The 26,191-nt window shown below is 41.7% G+C and overlaps 2 protein-coding genes across 3 annotated transcripts; one reads left to right on the top strand and one right to left on the bottom strand.

Annotated features, from left to right (window-relative positions):
* Nucleotides 1-3,730: 3,730 nt before the first annotated feature.
* Nucleotides 3,731-20,227, bottom strand: LOC134102231 (kynurenine--oxoglutarate transaminase 3-like). Of its 2 annotated transcripts, none has more exons than XM_062556270.1 (14): nt 19,983-20,227; nt 19,220-19,311; nt 19,052-19,116; nt 13,859-14,003; nt 12,665-12,814; nt 9,410-9,496; nt 9,174-9,299; nt 8,695-8,815; nt 7,207-7,283; nt 6,916-7,005; nt 5,456-5,642; nt 5,198-5,271; nt 4,939-5,025; nt 3,731-4,566 (listed from the first exon to the last, which is right to left on the bottom strand). In XM_062556270.1, the coding sequence occupies exons 2-14, from the start codon at nt 19,307-19,309 to the stop codon at nt 4,513-4,515; spliced, it is 1,353 nt and encodes a 450-aa protein (XP_062412254.1). In that variant the 5' UTR covers nt 19,310-19,311; nt 19,983-20,227; the 3' UTR covers nt 3,731-4,512. The 2 variants fall into 2 exon arrangements, with proteins under 2 accessions (XP_062412254.1, XP_062412255.1); XM_062556271.1 differs by lacking the exon at nt 19,983-20,227 and adding an exon at nt 19,618-19,665.
* A 145-nt stretch (nt 20,228-20,372) lies between these two features.
* On the top strand, nt 20,373-25,889 carry LOC134102242 (volume-regulated anion channel subunit LRRC8B-like). The gene is made up of 3 exons (XM_062556286.1): nt 20,373-20,574; nt 23,190-25,271; nt 25,382-25,889. The coding sequence occupies exons 2-3, from the start codon at nt 23,199-23,201 to the stop codon at nt 25,754-25,756; spliced, it is 2,448 nt and encodes an 815-aa protein (XP_062412270.1). The 5' UTR covers nt 20,373-20,574; nt 23,190-23,198; the 3' UTR covers nt 25,757-25,889.
* Nucleotides 25,890-26,191: the final 302 nt, after the last annotated feature.

The following is a 26,191-nucleotide window of genomic DNA, read 5'->3' as shown; positions in this document are numbered from 1 at the left end:
TGGGAACTTGCAAGGCAAATGAGTCAGTTTTGGTTTCTCCCACGCTTCTGCTGTACTCTGTTAGGAGAGGACAGAAAGGGGAGAACAACATGCATGCACATGAAACGCACCACCACCCCCCCAACCCCACCCCCCTCCTCGTCATATACTCACACCCATTCGGGGTCCATCAAATTCCGTCAGCTCAGCACTGTCTGGACACATTCCAAAAAGATTTGGTCACCTGTTAAGTGCTCTTTAGCAAAAGACAACTTCCCCAATAAAAAGGACAAAAGCTTGCTGAACTGGTCTTGAAGCACGGGCGAGTGTGGGATGGTTGAGGCCAAAGTATAGTGCAGGTGGGTTTCGGGTGAGGACCGCTTGACGCCAGATATGGAATGAAGTGTAGAAACACTGAGCCATCCTAAGACCAGTTGGATGCCCTCCTGGAAAATGTGCCGTCTTACATTCTCTTACTGTTAATAGAAAAAAATGAGTCACTGTACACACCCGGCTATGTAACCTCTGCCTAAACCTCAAGCATGCAAATTTGGTCAGGACTTAAATATTTATCCGTCCATTGATTTACTCAGAGCTCAAATGGTGTACTGAAAGGCCACCCGTAGACGGTCTCTCCTCCTCTTAGGTGTTTTTTTCCAACCATACTTGATCTCACGATTCCAGTCAGCAACATGTTCAGCCAACTAGGAATCACACCAAACTGAACCAGGTGTTTGTAAGGCCTTGGCAGCCACTGCTTAAGTCAAATAGCCCTCATGTGTGGGCTGTACCTAAGGGGCCAGCAATGGTCAACCAGGCCCAATTGGGGAAGGAGTGTTGGGTGGGGAGTGGGGGGGGGGTTGGTCTCAGAGGGAGTCTCCATGGCAACGCTGACAGACTGGCCCTCTAGGGGAAACTGGGGACACGGGACACATTTCCCACACAGGAAGAGGAAAGGGAAACTGGGAAGGAGGCTTGCGAGGAGAAAACTCCGCCCTGCTGTGCCCAGCCTTCTGGGAGCACCAGCAACTCCCTCTATCCGGTGGCAGGAAGACAGAGAGAAAGAGGGAAAGAGAAGGGGCCACAGGGTCCAAATAGTGGACACCAGAGAGATACAAACAGAGGGGAGGAACAAACAGGGCATCTGAAACTAGTCTTAATCAGAGCTGATAATAGAACTCCTCTCTTTAGGTATTCAGTGTAACCAGTTTTCACTTTCTAAAGTTGAAGTGTCATTGGGCATGTAGGCCATAGTAAGTGTTTGTGCTAACTTGAGTCCTCTTGAATTTCTATACTAGCGTAGCTTTGAGGAAAGGGCAGTTATTTAGCAGCAAGGGGGGAATGCAGACTGAATTCAGATTCAATTGGTGCTCCAGAGCCAAGTCAACCTTTGTTTTCTGTATCTGTCCCCCGTGGGGGCAATGAAAACTTCAGATTCCTCATATTTCAACACATACTGTTGAAGATAATGGGGACTTGTTATAAGATATTATTTGGAAAATGGTTGAATTTTCAGAAGATCAAAATGTTATTTTCCCATGGCACACCTGAAAATGTAATGTTTCTGATTTGGAGATTCAACACAATCTGAGATGGCTTGTTTCTAGACTTTCACATCTTTTTAACGGTGATAACAAGGACCACTTCATAGAGTATACTTCCATCTAGTGGCAGACTTCTGCATTAAGCTGAAAGCCAACAGGACCAAAAATCTTAAGGTCACCAACTTACATCATTACACTAAATTCACTTATCACCACCGAAACACAATATCATTAACGTCAGAAAAAAACATTTACTTTAAACTTAATTTTTACAGCATATTCTAGTGTGGCAATATAAGTGTGACATACTATACTCTGGGTCTTTATAGCTGGAATGTGTCCACTTGAGTGTGTGAAAAATATATGAGCACCTGAAGAACAGTCAAATCAGAAGCTCAAGTTAATCAATAGCTGCCATTAGAATGGCTAGCTATTTTACCTTTGTAAAATTCCTTGTTACACTGAGAGTAATTAATTTTTTTCACAAATTATGAGGGGGAAAAAAGTAATTGGTGCCTATTTTGAAATTCTTTTGAGCTCCAAGAGAGCTCATTGGATTTCCTTGACATTTAGATGGAATAAACTTCAAACATCCTAAATCGCAGATGAGGCTACACACCACAACAGGAAGTGGATGTAATTGGTCATATTTGTTTGGATTAGCGTCAGGGTCACTAATAGGCTACCGCTGATTACACCAGTGAGATAATTATGAGTCATCATGTCATGTAGCGTTTATATGGGTGTATCAGGGTTTACCAGAGGGTTTATCTGATCTGTCTGGAAAGTCATCAAAGCCTAGAAATGAGGGAGGAATTAGTAAAGACAGGTCCACAAGCTAACATTTTTATTTGTGTGTTATCAAGTGGTTGGCATGGAGATGAATAATGTCAGGCCAAATAGGTAGTTGGAATAATTTTGTATTGCTTTGCACCTATTATAAAATGACTGACATTTGATGTGACATATTCATGGTAACACTTTACTTGACGGGTTCATTCATAACACATTCATAACAGCTGTCATGAACTGCACATGAAGCATTCATGACTGATTCATGAAACATGACTCAACATTCATATCAACACTTTCTTGAATGTGGAAGACAAAAAGACAAAAACTTGTCAAAATAAAGGTCCAACAATCTATCATAAAAAAAAAAACAGACAAACAACAAATTTAATTCTCCTGGACACTGGGCTTCCCCGTTGACTAAGATGTGACATGATCATGTAGGCTAAAACAAAAAAGACAGCAATGCTGTTTTGCTATTGTTGGACTTTTATTTTGACAAGTTTTTGACGTTTTGTCTTCCACATTCATGAAAGGGTTGGTATGAATGTTGAGTCATGTTTCATGAAACAGTCATGAATGCTTCATGTGCAGTTCATGACTGCTGTTATGAATGTGTTATGAACGAACCCGTCAAGTAAATTGTTACCCAAAACTTTGTGTATGTGTGTACAGGTTCATATGTGTGTTAATGAGTAATATCACCTTATATATTTTTGTGCGTTCACAGTATTTAGTCACACACACACACACACACCAATATCATGCATGTCTGTGCGTGAGCACAGTGCTTTTGTCAGGATGTTTCACATTGGAATAAGTTCTCTATAAAAAATATTTAATTTCCCTCTCTTTACATAGCTTACACATGACACAAGCCTAGTGATAATTCTATTGTTCAATGTCCATTTAAGCCATAAGTACACCTTATGTGATTGTAGTATTACAATTAAACAACACTTATATTTGGAACACAAATGCTAGGAACATTGTTATGATTAGATGTATTTTGACTTGATCTAATGCACAATAACATTATGATTTTCAAATATTTGTAAAAACAAGGGGGTCTGTTTTTTTAAAAACAAACTTCTGATGTGTAAACATTAACAACAGCCATATACACAAAGTTTTTGTTCTTTACTTTAGACTTGGAGTGTGCCTACTGTGTAAATCAAACAGTGTCTAAGTCTACTTCTGATTAGTGTGACTTACAAAAAAATGTGAGAATGGAAGGTTAACATTTTAAGACAAAGTATAATGTTGATATCTTCTTTTAGTTCTAGTTCCATAAATTAAAGTAAGAGTGTTTTGAACTGGGATTTTAATTTAAAATAAGTGATTAGGCTATTGTCTGTGGTACCACAGTGGCACACTTGGGCTCAACAATGCAGAAAAACAGACACAAACACAGGTAAAATACCAAGCTAGCATGTGTTTAATGCTGAAAGATGTTGTAGTGTATTCAAAGCTTCAAGATTTTCTAAATGAAATTAACCATTCTAAATGATATATATGACATAATTGCATCTTCAGCAAAACCAGTAACAATGTTGCTAAATCAAGTCTAAAAACATTGGTGTTTATGCAAATGAAACAGAGCCAGTTTAGTTTTTTTTTTTTTAAATCTAACATCAACAGAAAATATTGAATAACATCTTCATTAATAAAACAAGAGGGAATAATAAAAACTACATATTTGTGTGTTTAACGCCTTGATTCAAGTTTATCTGGTTGACACTATGAATGTCATCAGTGCTGTACTCTTTTGTGTGTGTCAAAGTTAAATGGTCTTTTTAATTACAAACTGACAGGGCTACAAAGGACATGCAACTGAAGTGTTCCATTCGCAGAGTGTATACTGCAACAATTAACTTCCGCTATAATTAACGAAACTGGCTACCAAGACGTGATTACGACTCACACTTTTGAAAGAAATTAGACCGGTAATCTAAAAATTCCATTTTTACTCTCCACTAACAGAACCCTTCAGTTGTGAGCCTGGTGTAGCCTGGCTGTAATGCTTTCGTTAGTTAGGCCTTAATGCTCCAGTCCACATTCCAAAAAGTGGCCTCAATCTGATGAAATCATGTATTACTTTCTAAAATCTACAACTTTCTAAAATCTGATTCAGATCACTTCAACATGTAGTGTGAACGCAGAGCATCGTACGTTCTGGTCCAGTCCAGCAGAACATCTACTTGTCCCAGTTCCTCAGGATAGTCTCAGCTGCATCCAATGTGCTGTCTTGCTGCAGTGGCCATGGAATAACACAACATGTCAGAAGACAAACTTAAACTAAGTCTATTGCATAACAATGATATTAACTCTTCTTAACTCTCAACAGACTTGGAGATAATATGTATCCCCACCTATTTTATACCGCCCCCACCGGTTTTACCACAGTAATAAGAGACTCCCAGTGATCTGGATATTTCCTAATTGTGTTCATGTGCATTAGCACTGCATGTGCTAATTTTTGTAGCGGTTCTCATAGCCTAATTGAAAGGCAAGATATAGTAGGTTGCTAGGCCTACAATGAAGACCACGCAGTTATTTCACTTTCACTTTCTAGCTGATTTATGAAGAAATGTCCCAGAGATTTAAGTCAAGAATACTTTACCTTGATGAAACACAGCCGTATATATTTCTCAAACTGCCTCTTTGAGTCATCGCCACAGAAAGCAGTTACTGGAATGGCCGCCAGTTTCTAGATGGTGGGTGGGGTGGGGTGGGGGAATTGGGGAGAGACAAAACAGAAGATTGAAATGGTTACTCGCTGACATAGTCCTGGGGGAACAGGGTTAGGGTTGTGAGCTGACACGCTCAAACTCAAATGGTTTCTTTCGCTGCCTCCTCCTCCTCCTCCTCCTCCTCCTCACCTTCTCTTTGATCATCCACTTGATGAACTTGTAGTCATACGCCTCGTCGTCCCCCATGTGCGACAGGTCCTTATCTTGAGTGGAACACAGGGAACGTGGGAGTGGTTACAGTCTCCATAGCTACATTACAAACATCTGGCGAGCTGGTTTGTGGCTTTGTAATATAGTCCTGAATTTTCCCCAGCGTCTTTCGAATTCACACACTGTATTACTACAAGGTCATTCCATCACTTCATAATGAGGAATAAAAAGTCTCACTGAGTGCCGTCACGTCCACGATCATGAAGTAGCCCCCTTCCGGCACCACGGGCTCCATGCCGACGGAGCGCAGGATGCCGGCCAGGCGGTCCCTCTTCCCCTCCAGCTCGTCGGCCAGCGAGGAGAAGTAGCAGTCGGGCTGGCCCATGCGCTGGTAGTCCATCATCAGGCCCTGAGCCACTGCCTCCTATTGGAGTACCAGCAACAGACAGAGGGGTCAGCAGAGCACACTGGATCAAAGGATATTATGCACCTCTAAAGTTTGACTGTGTGAACTCAGAATGGAAGGAAGATGCTACACATATCCTTCTCCAAACTAGGTAATGCCTAGGTACAGTAGGCTTAGGTTTCCATTCTATTTACTCCCTCTAACCTCTAACCTCTGACCCTGCGGAGTGGCCTCCCCTATGGGTCACTCATCTCTGGGCTCCAAGCCCTTATGTGTACTCTGGCTAATTTTAGCCCTGCTGTTTTTTACCTAGCCAAGCTTCAGTTCTATGTCATATAATAAAGATACTACATAATTCCCGCCCTTTGAGTATGGCCTAACTCGAGGGGCGGCACCAAGCATGCATTTGAAAATCTCACTGCACGCTATTGGATAACACTACGACCAAAAACGAAAGTTGTAGTGCTGTCGTCATCAGTTTAGCTCGCCCACTCCTTTTTTGGTCACCCCCGATTCCTGCGGTAAAAGTAAAGTGCATCATTGCCAGAGTATCTTGCGGACACAATTCAAATTGTGCTCTCGCGAGAACTCTGGATTTCCAGGGTAGTTGCATACAGCCTATTTGCAATTTGATTTCGGAGGGGGGGCAGTATCCAAGCCGAAACAAAAAAGTTGCTCATCTACAGAGGGCCGCTCAGGCCATGGTAGAAGTGTGTCATGTTCATGAGGTTATGTGCTATTAAAATGCTCAAAATATTTAGCCTAGGCCCACTTTCAGTGACAAATGGTTAATATCATGGTGAACAAGTAATAACTTTCTTGGTGAATGAATTCACAATTGCAGTCTGTGGATATTGTTGATGTTTCGCAAAACGGCATTTACATCAAGTCTTTCATTTAACTCACCATTGGCCAAAGAAAAAAATAAAAGAGAGGTAAATGACTATGCTCTGTCTGTCATTCCCACTTCGCAGGGAGTAGATCTGCGGGAGATTCTAATTCACACGCTCCAGGGACCTTTCCGGAGAAGTTGGATGTTCGTTTTTGCGTAGATTTAAGTAAAAAAAAAACATATCGGCGCTTAGATGGGAAAATAAGAAGGCCTATGAATCAAAGAATTATCAATAAAATAATATCTCAATAACTACTCCCTAGACACACAACCTAAGCATTTCACTACATATTGTTCTTTGTTGTATGTGACAAATAACTAACTAACTGACCCTCAAAAACCAAAGTGTTAATGCTAGGCTGTAAGAAGTAGGTTATGGGTAACTCATCATGCACTTGCCTGTAGCGGAGTAGGACAGGTGTATAGGGTGTTCTGCATGACAGTTTGCAGGTGCTTGATCAGGTGCTCTGGGCCAATGGACCAGCCAAGCTGCACAGGACGAGAGGAATAAAAATAGCCTCCACTTTAACCGATTCAGGTATTAAGACTTCAGACATACTAAATATTTTAGAGGTGCTATGACACATTTTTCCGGTTTATATTATTCGATACAAGCACAAAAACAAGCACAGAGCCATTTCTGTCTGCAGTATATGCCCTTGTAAATGACAAAGTGTGACTGACACACACCTTCCAGCCAGTCACACTGAAGGTCTTTCCTGCACTGCTGATGGTCACCGTCCGGTCCCACATACCTGGCAGAGTGGCTGACAAAGTAAACCAAAGTAAGTATAACAGTGCAACCTTCTAGTCCCATCTTCTCTCAACACTTATTTGAAGTTATGTCATATATGACATACTATTGCATGTATTACACGTTACTTATTATGGATACTTATGAGTTATAAACCTTCCTCTACTTAACTGGATGGGATTTAAAACATTTGATAGATGGCTAGGAGTCAAAGATGGTTCATTGCCTCTGACACATCTTAACATTATGAAAATGTTACAATATCTGGTAAGTGACACGTAAAGGATAATGTATGGAACGCCGGTCATTATCAGGAAATAGGTCCCGACAGGGCGAACCGGACGCGGAGGGGTCTTGTTCCGCCCTGAAAAGACCTATTTGCCGATAATGACCGGCCGTTCTACACATTATCCCGCTTATTACATGGCTACTTGCCAAAACGAGAAAAGAAACTTAACACAGTGTGTCTTTACCAACGACTTGGCTACCGTTTCGTGGTTCTGCTAACAAAATAAATAGTTCGCCACAAAGATAGTTGACAGTTTCAGGTGTTGCATGGCAACGTCTTACTAACTGAGTTTCACTTTCAATAAAATTCCATTGCGAACATATTTGTTGTGGATTGGTATGAAAGACTTGAATTAGAAGCACAAAACCCATTTTACTTGACAGCGGTCTGTTATCGAGAAATATTCAGATCTCCGAACGTTGGGAAGGCTCATTCATGTTTCTGCAGCACTCAGAAACATGAAACAAGAGCCGTGTAATAATGTGTCTTAACAAATAACACTGGCATACTGTTAAACATGTTACTAAGTATAAATGGCAAAAGAGGGTAACAGTTCAAGCATGCAGAAATGCTCTCCGCTCTCCAGACACAATGTTTAAATTGCTTTTGACACATGCTGCCAGATGACCGCACTCTGTACCTATTTTGATATGCTCATGACCAGACGACCCCACACAGTACCTATTTTGATATGCTCATGACCAGACGACCCCACACAGTACCTATTTTGACATGCTCATGACCAGACGACCCCACACAGTACCTATTTTGACATGCTCATGACCAGACGACCCCACACAGTACCTATTTTGACATGCTCATGACCAGACGACCCCACACAGTACCTATTTTGACATGCTCATGACCAGACGACCCCACACAGTACCTATTTTGACATGCTCATGAACAAACGACCCCACACAGTACCTATTTTGACATGCTCATGACCAGACGACCCCACACAGTACCTATTTTGACATGCTCATGACCAGACGACCCCACACAGTACCTATTTTGACATGCTCATTATGACCAGACGACCCCACACAGTACCTATTTTGACATGCTTATGACCAGACGACCCCACACAGTACCTATTTTGACATGCTTATGACCAGACGACCCCACACAGTACCTATTTTGATATGCTCATGGCCTTTGTAGATGAGCCACTCGTACACCTCGTCGCTGAAGCACAGCGTGTCATGTTTGATGCAAAGGTCTGCAATGGCCTGGAGCTCATCTCGAGTGAAAATCTGCCGGGGGAGGTGGTGGATTGTCAGTCAAACATGTTTCCGTCAGCTGAAAGTCAACATAAAAATGTGATACTGCCTCAAGGCCCGGAGGAGAATCAAAACGACACTTCAAATTAGAAAGCAGAGGATTTGACCGAAAACAGGGTTTTGAAAGATTTGGGCAATACGGTTTTTCAGAGCATGTCATATTGAATAAACCAAACTGAATCTAAGGCTGTAAACAGCAAAAAAAAAGTCAGATAACTTTACAAGAATTACATATCATGGGCTTGCATTGTATGTCGCAAAACCTTGAAGTGGCTTGTAGACCTATCCATTCCATACTTATATTTTCATGGCACAGTTGTTATAGCCTCACCTTTCCTATGGGATTGTTTGGAGTGTTGATGATGATAGCCTTTGTCTTTGAGGTGAATTTGCTGGCAAGTTCATCCTGATCCAGAACCCAGTCTCCGCTGGTGATGTTGGCTTTCTTGCCTGACTTCTGAGTATGGAAAAAAACTGGGTCAGAGAGTGTCAATTCAAAGACTCTTGATAACAGTTGATTCTATGTGAGAGAGCTGTTGAAGTTCATTCAGGGAGCGCAAAACCTACCAGTCTGAGTGGGATCAACACTGGCTTGCCTCCGGCCATCCGTACCATTGGAACATAGCAGTCGAAAAAAGGCTCAATAATGATAACCTGGAATTTTAGATAAACACAGGAAATGTCGTAAATTCCTTGCACTATAAGAATGGGATTTCCCTCAGTGACCGATCAAAAAACATTTATCATTACACAACATGATGCAGGATACAACAGCAGTTCAAGTCACATTGAAACTGCATCAATACATTGATGCAGCAGATTGATGTGGCAAATTTGGGAAAAGTGGGAAATTTGTTGTTTTAATGCCTATCTTTATTAATGCCTTTGTTATGATCCTGTTGGTTACTGCTTGCTCTTTGTCTGTCTCTCTATGTTGCAGAGGGCGGAGTCATTTGCACAGGTGCTGCTAGTCAGTTCATCATCATCGCACCTGGGCTATATAAGGGCTATCTCGCCATTGTCTCTTGTTTAGATTTTGATATTCACTACACCTTCATTCTTCTCACCATTTCATTAATACTGACTTCACGTTTTAAACATATTAACTTTAATAAACATTTGTTAACTCTTCATCCATGTGTGGTCTCTAGTATGTTAAATCAGCACAAATAAGCCTGGTGGTCTGAACATGTGGGGGCTCGATGTCTGGGATAGCTTCGGGGCCACTTTTGCGAAGTAGGTTAATACTCCAGTTTAGGGTAGGTGAACGTATCACTAAAATGGTGTCAGAAGACGCGACCTATTTGGATTGTGCATTTTGCATATTTGATTGGCTATTTGGATTGGGCTTGACAGCACCCTAGACGGTCAAACTTGTCGGGAGATGTGCATTGCTTGGATGGTAAGAGGGTTTTTTTTGTTTTGTTTCTTAATTACGTTAAATACGTGGAGAGAGGTAAACCTGTTTGGATTTGCCAGGCTGTCTTGTAAGCAACTAAAATACATGAGTGCTGTCTCTGCATTGCAGAAACATTGATTTTGTTTGTTGTGGTGGAGCGAAGTACTAACCCTGCATTAGATTTCAGATTGTTCTGAGTTTTTTCTTACTTATTTGGGGTTGGGCTGAGGATACAGCCGTGGTCTGTTGCCTTGAGGTGCCTAGCCTGGATAGTCGCAGGTGAGTCATTTATTCAGGGGAATTGGTGAGGAAGATGGCAGAGCTCCTGATCGCCAATTTGCTTTGTTTTTCACAGACAATACCAGTCATTCTCAACACCAAGAGAACAGTAGGTTACAGTTGTTTTTGGCCGCTTCAACTGAGAAACTTTTAGATTGTCTCACAAAAGAGAATGTTTGCAATGTGGCAGATAGCTTCCGAGATAACCTTAGGTAAAAACAGTTTTTTTTCAAAATCAGTTTTCTCAATTGCTGTTGAGAGACAAGTGTTGACTCCTCTGATACGGAGGAGCCGGCTGAAACCTCGACCCTCAACCTGTAGCTCCTGTTAAATTGTCTCTTGACTCTTCACGTTCCGACAAGGATGTTACATTTGAACGGCGTAAAAAGCTGGAAAGGTGGAGCTAAAAGGTGGGCATTAGGATACTTTGTGATACAGGGGCAGTCATTCATTTTAGAGTTTTGCCATTTTCTTCACAGTCTTCATTGGTTGCAGTGTCTTTAATTAAAGGCATTGGACTTCAGACTTTTTCTGTCCTGCAGTGAGTTAGTGCAGGGAGCAGTGCCAATCGCTGCTTGACTGTTGCTGCCTGTGGAAGGCGTAGATGTGATCTTGGGGAATAATTTGGCAGGTGGACGTGTTTGGCATGATGTGACGCCCCCCTGTTGTCAGAAATGTTCCATCTGTATATGACTCTGATAGTTGTGCTATTGAGTTTCCTGACACTTTGCCATCTTGTGCACTGACTTGAATGTGGATTCTAGTGGGTCGGGTGGTAAGTTAGAAAAGTTTATTTGCTATCGCCATCTTTGCCTGCTCCCTTATCTCGCAGTGAATTGATGGTGGCACAGCAAGAGGATTCAGGCCTTGTTGACTTGTTTATAGCTCTTCAGTCAGTGGAGCAGGTTAGTCACTACGACGGCGTATCAGGCCACGTATATATGTATATATATTTTTTTTTTTTTCAGAGAAGGGGGGCAATATTCAGAGAAAAAAGTCACAAATTGGCCACTTTATAAAGTGGCAATTTTGCTACATTGTAAAGTCGCAAATTTGCCGGATCAAGTGGGAAGCTAGGCAAGGGCCAGGCAGGGTTTTTTGTGTTTAATTGGTCAAATTCATCTCTAATTCCTAGCAAACTGTATACATAGCCTAGCTTAATGTATTTGTTGGGGTTTGTTTCCTTGTATTGTGTGCTCAAAATTACCCTGAGAAAAGGAGTTTGGAGGGAGACTCAAACCCAGCTGTGTGTCGTCTGTGTAGCGCCGAGGCTGTAGGCTATAGCCCCCTTGTTGGACTGCTCTGTCGGTTTCCCCTGTGTCTCCTGTTTTCCCGGTCTGGGAAATAATCCCCTGACCTTTTTACATTCTTTGCAGACTTGATGAGGTGGGTGTTGTTTTGTCATAATATGGCAAGACCTTTCGTGGAGTGTCCATTATCAGTCCCAGAGTCCTCTCCTGGCCTTCTCCGTGAGGTGTGGAAGGACTAGTTGGAGCACATGGCATGGACACCACCGCTTCTAGGTCAACATTTCTTAACTCAGATTAAAAGCAAGCCAAGCACATGGTTAAGGTGGGTATCTATAGCCTATATGGACTCTATTTTGGTGTCACAAAATGTTGGTGACCCCAATCATCCACAACATGTTGTGTGTGTGTGAGAGAGAGAGTAGCCTACATCTCATCTCTGCTGTAACATCCCGTTGAGAGCATGCAAGCGAGTAAGCGAATTTGTTTGTTTGACTAACTCGCCTGGTTATTTTGATACTATGTTTGGAAAATTGATCAAGCATTATTAGCCATGATGATCTCATGTGGGATGTCTAAGTTTATTTTCACATAGATAGATTGTAATGAAGGATTAGTTACTTAACTTGGATATATTCTATATTTCATTTTTATTTAATCCATATGAATTATTATGCAAGGTACTGGTCAACTGTAAGATAGCCAATATCTCAGCCGACCCCATTTCAATTTGGGGCGGCGCCACATGGGATCTCAACCCCAGTGTTGGGAAACGATGGTCTAGTTCGTTTACAAGACAAACACACTATGTTGACTGCAATGCATCATGTAGGATGGAAATATTGAATGTATATACTGTAGAATGGAATTGAACAATCACAAAGGAGCTTGTCTTACCTCGTCCCCTTCCTCCACCAGAGCCTGCATACAACTGAATAAGGATCCATAACCCCCGACTGTGACTAGGATGTCTTTGAAGGGATCAATCGGCCGATCATACACTTTCCCATACACTTGTGATAGGGCCTTGACCAAAGATGGATGACCCTGTTTACACAGTCACACAAAGGAAAGCAGCTCTCAATAAGATCTCCATCATAGAGATTATACACATGCATTGGTCAGACCTAATCCATGAACATGGTTGCTGCACCGTCTCAGATTTTGTTCAAAGTCTGCTTTGGACTTGGACAAGTTTTTGACGTTTTGTCTTTCACATTCATGAAAGGGTTGGTATGTTTCATGAAACAGTCATGAATGCTTCATGTGCAGTTCATGACAGCTGTTATGAATGTGTTATGAACAAACCCGTCAAGTAGATCTGGCTAATACAGATGTTAACAATGTGGACAACATGTGTTTCCAAAATGAAAGTGTTACTCATACATTAAGAACAATGTAACATTGAGAATACTGGGAGCAAAAGCTCAAACATCCCCACTCCAGCTCAATCCACATAAACCTAAATAGCTATGGAACACACGTCCACATAAGGATCTAGGATTGCAACTATATTAAATCTGCAGTTGATAAGTCTGGCAGATTGAGATATGTTGTTCTGTCGGAGCCTATACTGTCAATTTCAGTGAATATGATCAAAAACATCTTGGCAACAGCAGCTTTAATGAGTCATTCATTTGAACAACGGTCTTGGCTGAGAAACACTGAAGTTCTTTTTATGTCATGACATGAAATGCTCTCTATCTCTATATTTTCCCAATAAAGTCAAGATCCCGCTTTCTGTAACCGTACCAAAAGGTTGCATTCTGATGACTATTGTGAGTGGGTTATCACAATCATCAACAACCTTCACCAGAGAAAACTAGTTCTACCAGGTCCAGGTGCCCCTCCTTCTCTTATGCATTCTGTCAACTTTTGCATTCCTAGAAGTATAAGAAGAACCTATATTCCAAGGGTTGGGTCCTGTGGGAGCTCTGTGAGAGTTATGAAAGATGTGAGATGAACTGGTTGGATCATTAAAGGACTTATTTTGCAACATTTTTGGAAGCAATCCTTCGTTTTTCTTATAAGCCAAATAAGTATGGCTGTGCAAAGAAGGCAAAAGAGAGAATTTCAAAAGAGGATTCTTACAAAGCCTCGTGTATACTGGTTCAGTCTGTCGACCGATGCTGCCTGGGCAAGCCCTTCTTTGACATACGAGGGAGGTGGAATATCAGGAAAGCCCTGTCCAAGGTTGACGATGGTTGGGTCCGCTGCCACGGATGTAAAGGCAACCCTGTATAATACAGAGTAGAATAGAATAGAACATATTTATCTGTCATTGTTCATTGTCATGAAACCACAAAATCAAGTGCAGTTCTTGGCCGCGTCTCCCAAAGTCGTTAACAAGCTCTTAACGCTAAGATCTTCTTTGGAGCGCTCTTAAGAACGCTGTGAAAGAAGAACGTGTTTCCCAGAGTCGCTCTTAGCTTAAGAAGATCTTTCACTAAGAAGGAAACGTAAGATTGAGCTGACCCACTCTTAACAGCCCTCTTAGCGATCAAATGCTCAGTGAGCATAGCCTGCCGCCAGGGGCGTGTAGATTTCTAGGCTTTAGTGATCAAGCTGCGTCAGGGAAATGTATCCTCCACTTTTTTAAACAATAAAACAATTTTCAATGTTGCAATGCGCTCGTGGCTGTGGACCACTGGCGCAAGAAACATAGACTTAAAAAAATTCTATTTAGAATAGAATTACACTATTAAGTTTTCAACACATCTGCATATGAGTTTATAGAACTACACATACAAAAAACATCAACAACCCTGTAGCATTTCACAGATATCAAGGAAACAGATGTAATTGAACTCAGCTGAACCTAATCTAATGAGGCTTCACCTGCTAATCTAGGCGTTGCCAAAGTCCGCAATGTAAAAATCCGGTTTACATTAATGCATACGTGCACTGCATCCCACTCGCAGGCCACATGGGCTGGAGGGTTACATCTTCTCGGCTATATTAAAGTAGACTACATCACATGCCTACTACCACACTATCTATAAGAGAGATGGGATGCGTCTTGCATATGAATGGCCTGAGCTAATAAAAAACAGGCATAGGCTATATTTATAATCACCCTGTTTGATCAGTTAGTTTGAGTTTTTTGGCAGACTATAGGTGTAAGGAGCCGCGACCGCACAGCCCAGGCTGCAGAAGTGCCGCAAGGGCGCAGCAAATTATCTTCAGAAACAATATATTTAAGCTCACGATATTCACACCGGCCCAAAACGGTAACGGCCCACCGGGAATTCTCCCGAATCTCCCGATTAGCCACCCGGGCCTGCACACACACACAAACACAAATACACACAGACACGCACGAGCACACGATACATGTGTAGCCTAATTGCACCTTTAGGGGGAACACGGGGCGCTGTGTGTGTCTTGTGCACTGATAAAGGGGTGGGTGATCGATTTGCCTGGCATCGATTGATTAAGTTTCAGCACCACCGTGGTGAACAGCTCTCGTTAAGAGCTTCTTAAGAAGCTTCTTTGGCTTGATGTTAAGGTTCTCCTAAGAAGGCAGTTAAGAACGCGTCTGGGAAACACCCGTATCTTAGCGCTCCTTCTTAGCGATTCCTTCTTTGGAGCCTTCTCAAGTCCTTAAGAAAGATCGCATTTGGGAAATGCGGCCCTTGTCAAGTGGCAGACATCTATTGAGGTAGTATATTCATAAGTAAATGCATTAAAAAAAGAATGTTAACTGCATATAATTCTAAAAACACATAGAGACATCCACATTTAAAAATTGCACATAGCCCTACTGACATAAGTGAGTGGTGGGAACTATAGTGGCACTTTTCAATGCACTTATGGCTGTTGGATAACAAGTGTTTTGAACCGCTCACAAAAAGTAAGGAAACTTGACTTTGGCCCATTATATCTCCCCTTTAGTAATACCAACCAGTAAAGTGTTTCATATCATTTTTATCGTTGATTTGTCACCTTTACAATGAGGTATAGCTTGTAAGCATAGGGCAATCATGGGATGAACAACACAAGCAAACATGTAAGTAGTGCCAACGAAAAATGTGCCAAAATGGCCTGTTATGCTATTGGAATTCACCTTTGTTACTTCAAGCATTGACGATTGCACTCTCCCACAGAAATGAGGAAAACAAAACATGTTAGGCATACATTTGTTCATTTTACACTCCGTGTCAGGGTCCTCAGTAGCGTGTAGAGGATCCATATGCAGCCACAACAGCTTGGCACCTTCTTCTCATGCAGGTCACCAACCTGGCTACATTCTGCTGTGGGGTGACATCTCCCTAACTCGAAAGACAGACCTTGTTATCATTGAAGGCAATCATCATGCAGTTAGATACCGGGATGAGATTCTGGAGCCAGTGGCAATTCCATATCTCCAGAATATGGGACCAATTGCCATCCTCCAGGATGACAACGCTCGCCCCCATAGAGCTGGGATCATCAGAGAGTACCTCCAGAATTTGGGAGTGGAGAGGATCTAATGGCCTGCCGTGAACACTTGTGGGATCAGCTTGGGCATGCTGTACGTGCCAGAGTCGCCAACAAAACCAGGTTGGCTGACTTACAACAGATCCTTATCGAGGAATGGAATGCCATCCCACAGCAGAATGTAGCCAGGTTGGTGACCAGCATGATAAGAAGGTGCCAAGCTGTTGTGGCTGCATATGGATCCTCTAAACGCTACTGAGGACCCTGACACTGAGTATAAAATGAACAAATGTATGCCTAACATGTTTTGTTTTCCTCATTTCTGTGGGAGAGTGCAATCATCAATGCTTGAAGTAACAAAGGTTTATTCCAACAGCATAACAGGCCATTTTGGCACATTTTTCGCTGGCACTACTTACACGTTTGCTTGTGTTGCTCATTCCATGATTGCCCTATGCTTACAAGCTATACCTCATTGTAAAGGTGACATATCAACGATATAAATGATATGAAACACTTTACTGGTTGGTATTACTAAAAGGGAGATATAATGGGCCAAAGTCAAGTTTCCTTACTTTTTGTGAGCAGTTTATTTTTGTTCCCGTTTTCATGGACCAGTGTCTCCTGCCTGATGGCAGTACTTTGAACAGTGTGTGGCTAGGGTGTGATGAGTCCTGTATGGTGGTTATGGCCTTTTTGAGGCAGCGGGAGCAGTGAAGTTCTTCCAGAGAGGGGAGAGGACAGCCAATTACTTTTTGAGGTGCAGCTTGAAAACCACACACATAGGCCTCTTCCACCGACAGAGAACCGGCTCCGTTCCTGTTCGCAAACCAACATTTGAACCATTCGTTGTGTTTCACCAAACAAAAGCCGGTTCGGAACGCGGCATCTTGGTTCCAAAGTCAAACCAAAAAATAGTAGGTTTTTCCTGCGAACCTGTGTGAACAGTGTGTTATGGGACAACTGGTTATATAATTCTCACGTTTAATGCATCTCATTAACTTTTGCTTTTGCATGCAACAGCCTTGATGATGCATCCTTGGTTCGGTTCAGAACTGGTGTAAATGCGGGCTGGTTCACTAGATAGCACCACGGTTCAAAGAATTCTGAACGGCACCAGTTCAACACCAGGTTCGCTTTGGGTGGAAAACCGCCTACAGAGACAGTATGACACTTATCTTCAGTAGCTCAGTGGTGTGTGGGCGTCCCACGTCAGGTCCTCCATGATGTTGACTCCTAGAAAGCAGAAGTCAGAGACCCTCTACACAGGTCCCGCTTATGAGCAAGGGCTAGATGTCCATTTTCTTCCTCCTGAAGTCCATGATGAGAGCTCCTTGTTGTTAAAGGAACACTTCACCGTTTTTTTAATATTGAACTATGTTATTCGCTTAATTAAGACGAGTTGATACATACCTCTCACGTTTCAATGCGTGCACTCACTGGCTCTGGCGCGCGGCGCAACTTTGATAGCACTTAGCTAGCTCAATGCATACATTAGGATCCAAACAGAGATGAAGTTAGAAGCGACCAAACACCTCCATGTTTTCCCTATTAAAATACAGTTACACAAGTAGTCACACGACCAAGTATAGTGAGACAAAATAAAACGTGGTGCATTTCTAAGCAGGTAAGAGGGATAAATATATTGTGTGGCGGAATAACATTGGGAGCACTTAGACTCTGCGCAGTAATATCCTCACTCCAAAGTGAAACTGAAAGTGCAAGAGTGGAGATATTACTGCGCCACACAATATAGTTATCCCTCTTACCTGCTTAGAAATGCACCACGTTTTATTTTGTCTCACCATACTTGGGATACTTGAGATCTCGCGTGACATTTCTGTGCTTCAGATGGGGTTGCGGTCTCAAATTGATTCTACGTGTATACTGACTATTCTAAAGTTTACAGACTGATTGGTGCTTCATTTTATGTGTAGACACCTAGAGCAAGCTACTGATGAGGTTTTGCCGCTGTTTTGAGCAATGTTAGTGGTTTAAAAATGTGATTTTGAAAGCGTGTGGCTGTAATCCCCATGCTAACCCACTGTTTGCGATTTTGGACTGTTGCTCCTGCCCGTGCTATCTCTGTACTGCGTGATGAGCGAAAATTACTTCCTCCACGGCTTAGTTGATGTATTTTCATTCAGAAAATAGCTTTATTTTCAATTTCTGCCAAACTTACACTTTAAGGGAATAACGTAGTTTAATATGAACAAATACGGTGAAGTGTTCCTTTAACTCTGCACCACAGAACAGGGGACTCAGCACGCAGCCCTGCAGGGGCTGAGGCCCATGGATGTATTGGGGCCAACTCTTGCCCACTGAGTGCGGTCTGTCAGAAAGGCAGGTGGAGTGTGGTATTCCAATGTCGGACAGTTTGGACACCAGTCTGTGGGGGAGGATTGTGTTTAAAGCAGAACTTAAGTCTGTGAAGAGCTGCCATGCATAGCTCTACCCTGTTGCTACAGGTTGGACAGTGCAGTATGGAGGCCTCTGGCCAAGTTTTTGACGTTTTGTCCTCCACATCCATGGAAGGGTTGGTATGAATGTTGAGTCATGTTTCATGAAACAGTCATGAATGCTTCATGTGCAGTTCATGACAGCTGTTATGAATGTGTTGTGAACGAACCCGTCAAGTAAAGTGTTACCAAACTTTCTTGGTAGATAAATTGGACGGCATTTGATAGTCACATACTCAAGGTCAGGGTAGCAGTGATGGTCTAGAGTCAAGGTGTTAGTACACCGGAAGTTGTTGACATACGTACACACACACACACACACACACACGAAGGTCAAGCACATTATGTCGGTGAAATCATACTATACAAAGAGGCAACTAAAAAATGGATGTTCATCCATGCTTACCATACATTCTTGTCTAGTCCCTCTATTCTCTTTGCATGTTTATGCCTGGGGGATGCCATGGTCATCTTGACAAAAAAAAGACATGAATGAGTAGATAAACATATAGTCATATGATGTGAATGGCTTAAGCTTTCTGAGGGTGGTACACAGGCAGGCTACGTGACTTACTTGTGTGGATGAAATCAGTCTGGCAGGGTTCACTCTAAATAGTGGATAAGTAGAGAGGCAGCATCGAAGTGTGAGGTGTGTGAAATTCATGTCTGCCCAATGAAATGCAGAAAACAGCAATCGTCACAGAGCTGAGAGGCAAGAACTTTGCATAGGCTACTCACTATCACCGCTTCACGTCTGTTGTCAAGACATCTAAACCCTTTTAGGTCGAAAGTATGCAGAATCATGTTTACTGCACATTAAACTAACACAGTTAACGTTATGCATTCCTTGACAACTCGCGAATGTTACCTACTAACTGTTCAAAAAAGACCATACTTGCATGCATTCGCATGACTGTAATGCCAGGCATGATACTATTAATTAACAATAGTTAATGTTTCATTCCCACCAACCTGTTTCACGTTCCCTGCAACCTACAAAGCCGCAAGACCGGTATGTTTGGAAATATTCCATAACGACGTAATTGTATTTCCGCCCCTTAGGTTAGCCAATAGTGTTGGTCACGTATTTTGATTTGTTTAACGGTCACATAAACATTACCGTTATTTTTCGCTATTCATTCAAAAAGGGTGCAACTTAAAAACAAAACAAAAAACAATAATTTACTCCTGTCAGCACGAAGAATTCTAAGCATAGATAACTCATTAATTCGCTGGGTGTGTGTGTGTGCGCACCAAATAACTTTTTGGTGCACATACACACCAATCTCACACAGTTCCGTTTAATTGAATACTAAGATAATATTTAGGCTACTTACATTTAAGAAGTTATTTTGCTGAATGAACCTGATAACTTTTAGTTTCCCATGCGTGCACAGTCCGATTCTCAACCCGGAACGAAGGTGCACGCTGACCGGATGTGACCATATGAGCACTACCAATTAATTTCAGTTCTACTGCTAGACATTAATGTCTAAAATGGAACGCGATGTAAGATATTTTCCAGGCGTCTTGGAGACGTTTGCTGACAGGGGCTTGTATCCTGTCATGTAGTGCTCTCGCAGCTCTCCACATAATAGTTTTACCAAAGATAAATAGGCGGAGCTATGAGTATCTTTCTCTGCCTTTAGAATTTACTGTGCCCCCGCCCTCCGCCAGGGGGCGCCAAATACACGAAGAAGTAGAACAACACAGGATGAGATGTCAGTGTGGCTGCCGTAACTTAATTTCTAATCTTTGCTAAATGGATAAAATTGGCAGAGTGAAATCTCGTGTGTGAGGGTAATTTTAGACAATATTCTGGCTAACTCCATTAAATTCACCCTTTCCCTTGTTAGAAACAGTGAACGCTAAGTAACTTTTTGTTATAGTATGAGAAAGATCGACATATCCATATAGCTGCTAGAAGAGGTAAGATTCACTTTGAAGTTTGGTTAGCTGATACCTAACAAATCCTGGCTAGCTGGATTAATGAGTTGTAGCCTACATCAAATTGTAGTGAAAGCTTGGGTCCTCAACCAACACAACTATTTTATTTAACTTTTCTCTACTTTAATAATTGAATAATTATAATTTGGTAGTAGTTTTGCTACTTCTAATGCATAGCGATGTTTGCAGAGGTGTGTTATTATGCTAATCACATCAGTCATTGTTGGCCTGGATAAGTGGTGGTGAAAAGGCTCCAATTAAAAGGTGTTTTGTTTGGCTTAGCTTTGCTTTGTTTTGTTTTGTTTTTCACTTAAAAGATAATTCAAGCAAGTTTTTTTAATTAAAGTGCTAGCACTGTTGTGTTGTGTAGGCTACAAGCGAACATAGCTTGTAGCAACTTTACCCCACAAAAGCATATTGTTAGCTGCTAGGTCTTGTCACAGAAGTAACTTTCTATTTTTACGTGTTTAATTCATATTTTCTTTATTATTTTTATTTTATTTTTAAATTAGTAGCCTAGTAGTCCTACCCCGGACAATCAGATGTTCTTTGACATGGACATTATTGTGTGTGTGGAATATTTAGTTTGTTTGTTTGTTTTTTGTTTGTATGTTTTTCCTCTCATATGTTTGACCCTAAAAATGATTACATAAGGAAATGGAATGTATATCCCTGGACCATTAAGTCCACTGTTTGTATGAAATGTGAAAAGCAGTTAAACGTCTTTATAGCAAATGATCTCATAGCAGACCTCCCTTGCAAAAGCACCGTTGGAGGCCAAAGCTGCAGAATTGAGAAATGTGATAATGGGGGAGAACGGGGAGATTTAAACTGCAATTGCTAAGAAAACACAACTTTCAATGTGCTAAAGTAAATCCAAGAGGTTAAGTACACAGGCTGGCCTATCATCCCAATATCATCCCAAATGCATGCTGTCTAAAACTAAAAGTTATGTTTACCTTGACTGTGAGATGCCGAAATGCTCAATTGCAGTTGAGCTGAACAGAATATATATTTTTTGTTCATGTCTAATTTTTAAACTGTCGACACTGATTTTCAGAATTTCAACTGCTCAGGATTAACATCCCATTTGGCTGAATCATCTCACTCAATTTATATTGATTATCCATATAGTTCCCCTGTTAAAAGTTATTACCAAGTTAAACGGCCAACTTTTAATTAATGGTGTTCATTTGCAGAGTTCACAACGCTCTTGATTTATTTATGGCCTCAGTAAGGCATTAAATATGAATCCTGAAGGATGAGTTTTCTTAGATTATCTCTGCAGTAAGGGCCTTTTGGGTCTAATTATCTAAATTAAAGTGAATTTATAATGCTTTATTTTTTCTATGCTCTTTTTGCCACTCTCGTTGGGCTTGAAGTTGGCTCTCAATTGGGAAAGAGAGAGAGAAAAAAACAGACTCCACAGAGAGCCGGCAAAGATGAGCACAATCAAGAGCCTAGGGCCTTCCTCTGTCGTGTTCTTGTCTTTGGTCTCAAGAAGATTAAGTACATTTTCCTGTCCCCTTTGGTAGTTTCTTTCTCATTAACACCATATTTTTTTATAAATATTGAACAATTATGGTTTAATAGTGCCAGCTTATAAATGTAAGAGCTTGTAGATGTGTTATTTACTCGTTATGATGACGCCTGCAGGCCTTGGCCTCAAACTGCACTCACTCGCATCTGATGCAATCCACTCAATGCAAATTTGTCCTCTTACTATAACAAAGAAAGTTATTTCACTGGGCTAGTGATGATCAGCAAGATGTAGATGGGTTTTTAAGGCCTGTTCCATAATGAAAGCTTAATTTTTATTTATGTTGTTGGTTAATAACTGAGTGCAGTATGCTGAATAAGCACATATCAACAGTTTAATTCCCTCTTCATTGTTCACTGGTAAAGTCTTCTGTCAAATCAATTCCGCAAAATAAAACCAAATTAAACTTTGACTACAAGACTGTGATAGGAGCTGTGTATACTAGCCTAATCATCAGTTATTCAACATCATCTTATGCTATAATTTAATTTCCACGAAACATTCAGTACCGCACAGTGTAATATCTTATTCATGTAAAATTATGTAGTTTCAGATTCTTGTCCACTTCAGTAATGTAAATCGAATTAATAAGCTTGCTTTAGCCCAGGCTAATCCTTAAATCACATTAAATGAGGAAAAAAATGGGATCTTTTTTTTGTCAGGATATTTGAACAGTCTCAGGCTCAATATAATTGTTTCCTGATTTATATCCTGTGTGTGCAATTTATGCATTGTGCCGACACAAGGCCAAGGGTTTATTTGGGCTTGGACATTTTTGGGCTCTGACTAATGTGTGTACTTTAATTACTTCTCAAACATGTTGCTGTTGAAAATGTGATAAAACTATGTACAGATGCACATTGCCTACATTTCCAAGGCATTGCTGTTAATTTTCCAAGGCTTTCATCTACTGTGAGAATTAACTTTGCACTTTTAATATAGGCTAACTCACTCTTCAACAAGTGAGTAAGTAAACCAGTGTGTATATGAACATAGAATATGTGTTTATGAGGAACCTAAATGTCTAATTGTCCACTGTTTTATTTCTTTGCTTCAGGTGGATGCAATGCTATCAGAGGGCGAGCTGAAGAACTTGACAAATGGCCAGTCCCTGTACCGAGTGCTGCAGCCTTGGTGGGACGTGTTCTGTCACTACCTCTCCATCATGATGTTCATGATGGCCACGCTAGGATGTACCCTTCAGGTCACTCTCCGCAGATTCATATGTGTGGCCTGTCAGTTGACCCAAAGTGGAATCTGTGAAAATGCATATAATCCTGAACAAACATTTGCAAATGCCAGCCTTCCTAAGTATTACCCCCCTGAGGTCTACAGACTCGACCTGCAGCAGTATGCGTACATAGATGCAGTGTGTTATGAACATCAGCTGCACTGGTTTGCTAAGTTCTTCCCTTATGTGGTCATGCTCCAGACTCTGCTCCTTGTAATAATCAGCAATTTCTGGTTCCAGTACCCCAGCACCAGTGCCCGACTCATGCACTTTATCTCCATCCTCCACAAGTGTTGTGACTCCCCGTGGACCACTCGCGCCCTCTCTGAGACCGTGGTGGAGCAAGGTGGGGGAGCCCAGTCTTCAGCCAGTGTCATCGATCCTGTAGCTAAGGTGTCCACCACCAGTGAGGACAGGAAGCCCATTGGGATGGAGACGATTGGCGTTTTAGACAGAAAAGAGGGGGAGCAGGCTAAAGCCATATTTGAGAAGGTCAAGAAGCTGAAGGTACATGTGGAGGACAAAGATGTTATTTACCATCTGTACATGAAGCAGATTGTTGTGAAAATGTTGGTTTTAGCAGTATCTCTGGTGTACATTCCTCATGCAGCCTCGCACATTAGATTTGAAGTGGACTGCACGGTTGACCTGAGAGCACTTATTCCTTATCAGTCTTTCCGCTGTGTTCATGCACTAGCTACCATTTTCTGGTTACTTTCCCTAGTTTACACAGTTATGATCATTTTCTACAGCCTGACATGCTTCTACAGCTTCTGGTGGATAATCCGGAATTCACTGCGCCACTACTCATTCGATTCGGTTCGGGAAGACAGCATCTACAGTGATGTTCCTGATGTAAAGAATGACTTTGCGTTCGTTCTCCATCTGCTTGACCAGTACAACCCACTCTTCTCCAAAAGATTCTCTGTCTTCCTGTCGGAAGTTAGCGAGAAAAAGCTGAGGCAGCTAAACCTGAACAACTTATGGCCCCGAGAGAAGCTGAGCCAGAAAGTAGTGAGGAACACAAAGGACCAGTTGGAGCTTCACCTCATGCTGCTCAGTGGAATCCCAGCTGCTGTATTTGAACTTCAGGACCTGGAGGTGCTGAAGCTGCAACTGATCCCGGAGGCTAGGTTCCCCAAGAAACTCACCCAACTGGTTTATCTGACAGAGCTCTGGATAGACCACACCACAACCACCATAGATCATATGGCCCTGTCCTTCCTCTCACAGAACCTGAGGATCTTGAAACTAAAGTTCACTGAAGTTCAGAAAGCACCAACCTGGATCTTCAACTTGTGGAACTTGGCTGAACTCTACCTCTATGGGAATCTGTTTTCAGAGGATAACTCAGCCTTTGTGAACAGCATACCCAGGCTAAAGAACTTAAAGGTTCTCTTTCTGAAATGCAGTGTCTCGATGATGCCCAAGGTGATCTCAGGTTCACTGACCTCGCTGCAAACACTGATAGTGGACAATGAGGGTACACAGCTCTCGGCCCTCCAGAGTTTAAAAACAATGCAGAACCTAACTTGTCTGAAGATCCTTCACTGCGACCTTCAGCGGATTCCAAGCTCAATCTTCAGCCTCACCAACCTTCAGGAGATAGATCTAGAGGGAAATGACCTAAAAACCATAGAAGAGGTTCTGAGTTTCCAGCACCTTCCAAAGCTTTTCACACTTAAGATGAAGCACAACAACATCACTTACATTCCTGTGCACATTGGTGTTTTGGAATCATTGGAGCAACTGCACCTCAGTCACAATCACATCAAAACCATCCCCTCCCAGCTGTTCTTGTGCACAAGGTTGTATTATCTAGACCTGAGTCATAACTTCCTGACCGTCATTCCTTGTGAAATACAAGACCTAAAGAGACTGCAATACCTGAATGTCTCCAACAACAATGTAAGTAATCTATCCATTCAGTGGTTGTTTAAATATTTTGAACATTAAATGTATACTGTACATGCAGGCATGTAAACATCAGCATTCTTTCCCCTTACATTTTCATGTAGATTGATGTTGTTCCAGAAGAAATGTTCCACTGTAGAACACTGCAGTCTCTTTTGCTGGACCACAACAGTTTATCTGCCATTCCATCACAGGTGAGTGAACTCACCAACCTATCCCTGTTAGATCTGCGTGGAAACCAGCTAGAGAGCCTTCCTCCTGAACTGGAGGAGTGTCTGTGTCTCCGGCCTGAGGGACTCCTGGTAGAGGATGGCCTGTTTAACTCCCTGCCTCCCAGCATCAAGGAGGGCTTCCAGCGGCCAGAAAGGGAGCACTCCCTCAAGGCCTCGGAGTCTGATGTAGTCGTCAACACCACCAGCTGTAACTTGGTTATCTGTAGCTCAGGACATGGAGACAGCGGATTGACACACCCTGTATGAAGAGTTTCCAAAGAGGATAGATGATGATTTGCAAGCATTTTTTTTCTGTTGGTTTATGAACGCGTTCAATTACTCTGTTATAAATGTTAAGTGCAAATCACAAAAAAGGACAGGATTAAGATGTGGAATTGAATGGAGGTTACATATGAAAATATATGGTAATAGTTGTGTAATTTTTCGATGGTTTCAATAAAAGAGCTTATTTCTTCTGTACAAGTCTAGATGGACTTAGGTGCAATCTTTTGTATTATCAAGTTTTAGATTTACACAGATTATTAATAGGCCTATGTTTTTTTCCTCTATGTAGGCTACGATGTTTTATATATTTACTTAAGCTATATGTTAAACCTTATAATATAGTGCCGATAATTTGTAATATTTCAGTTGATTGTGTTCCATGGGTATGCTCTTACAGCCTTTTACAAGCAGGATGTG

This window comes from Sardina pilchardus, chromosome 15, assembly GCF_963854185.1.
Source record: "Sardina pilchardus chromosome 15, fSarPil1.1, whole genome shotgun sequence".
In the NCBI taxonomy this organism is placed as follows: Eukaryota; Metazoa; Chordata; class Actinopteri; order Clupeiformes; family Clupeidae; genus Sardina; species Sardina pilchardus.
The sequence above is the reverse complement of the archived record's forward strand: the minus strand, read 5'-3'. Positions and strand labels throughout refer to the sequence as shown.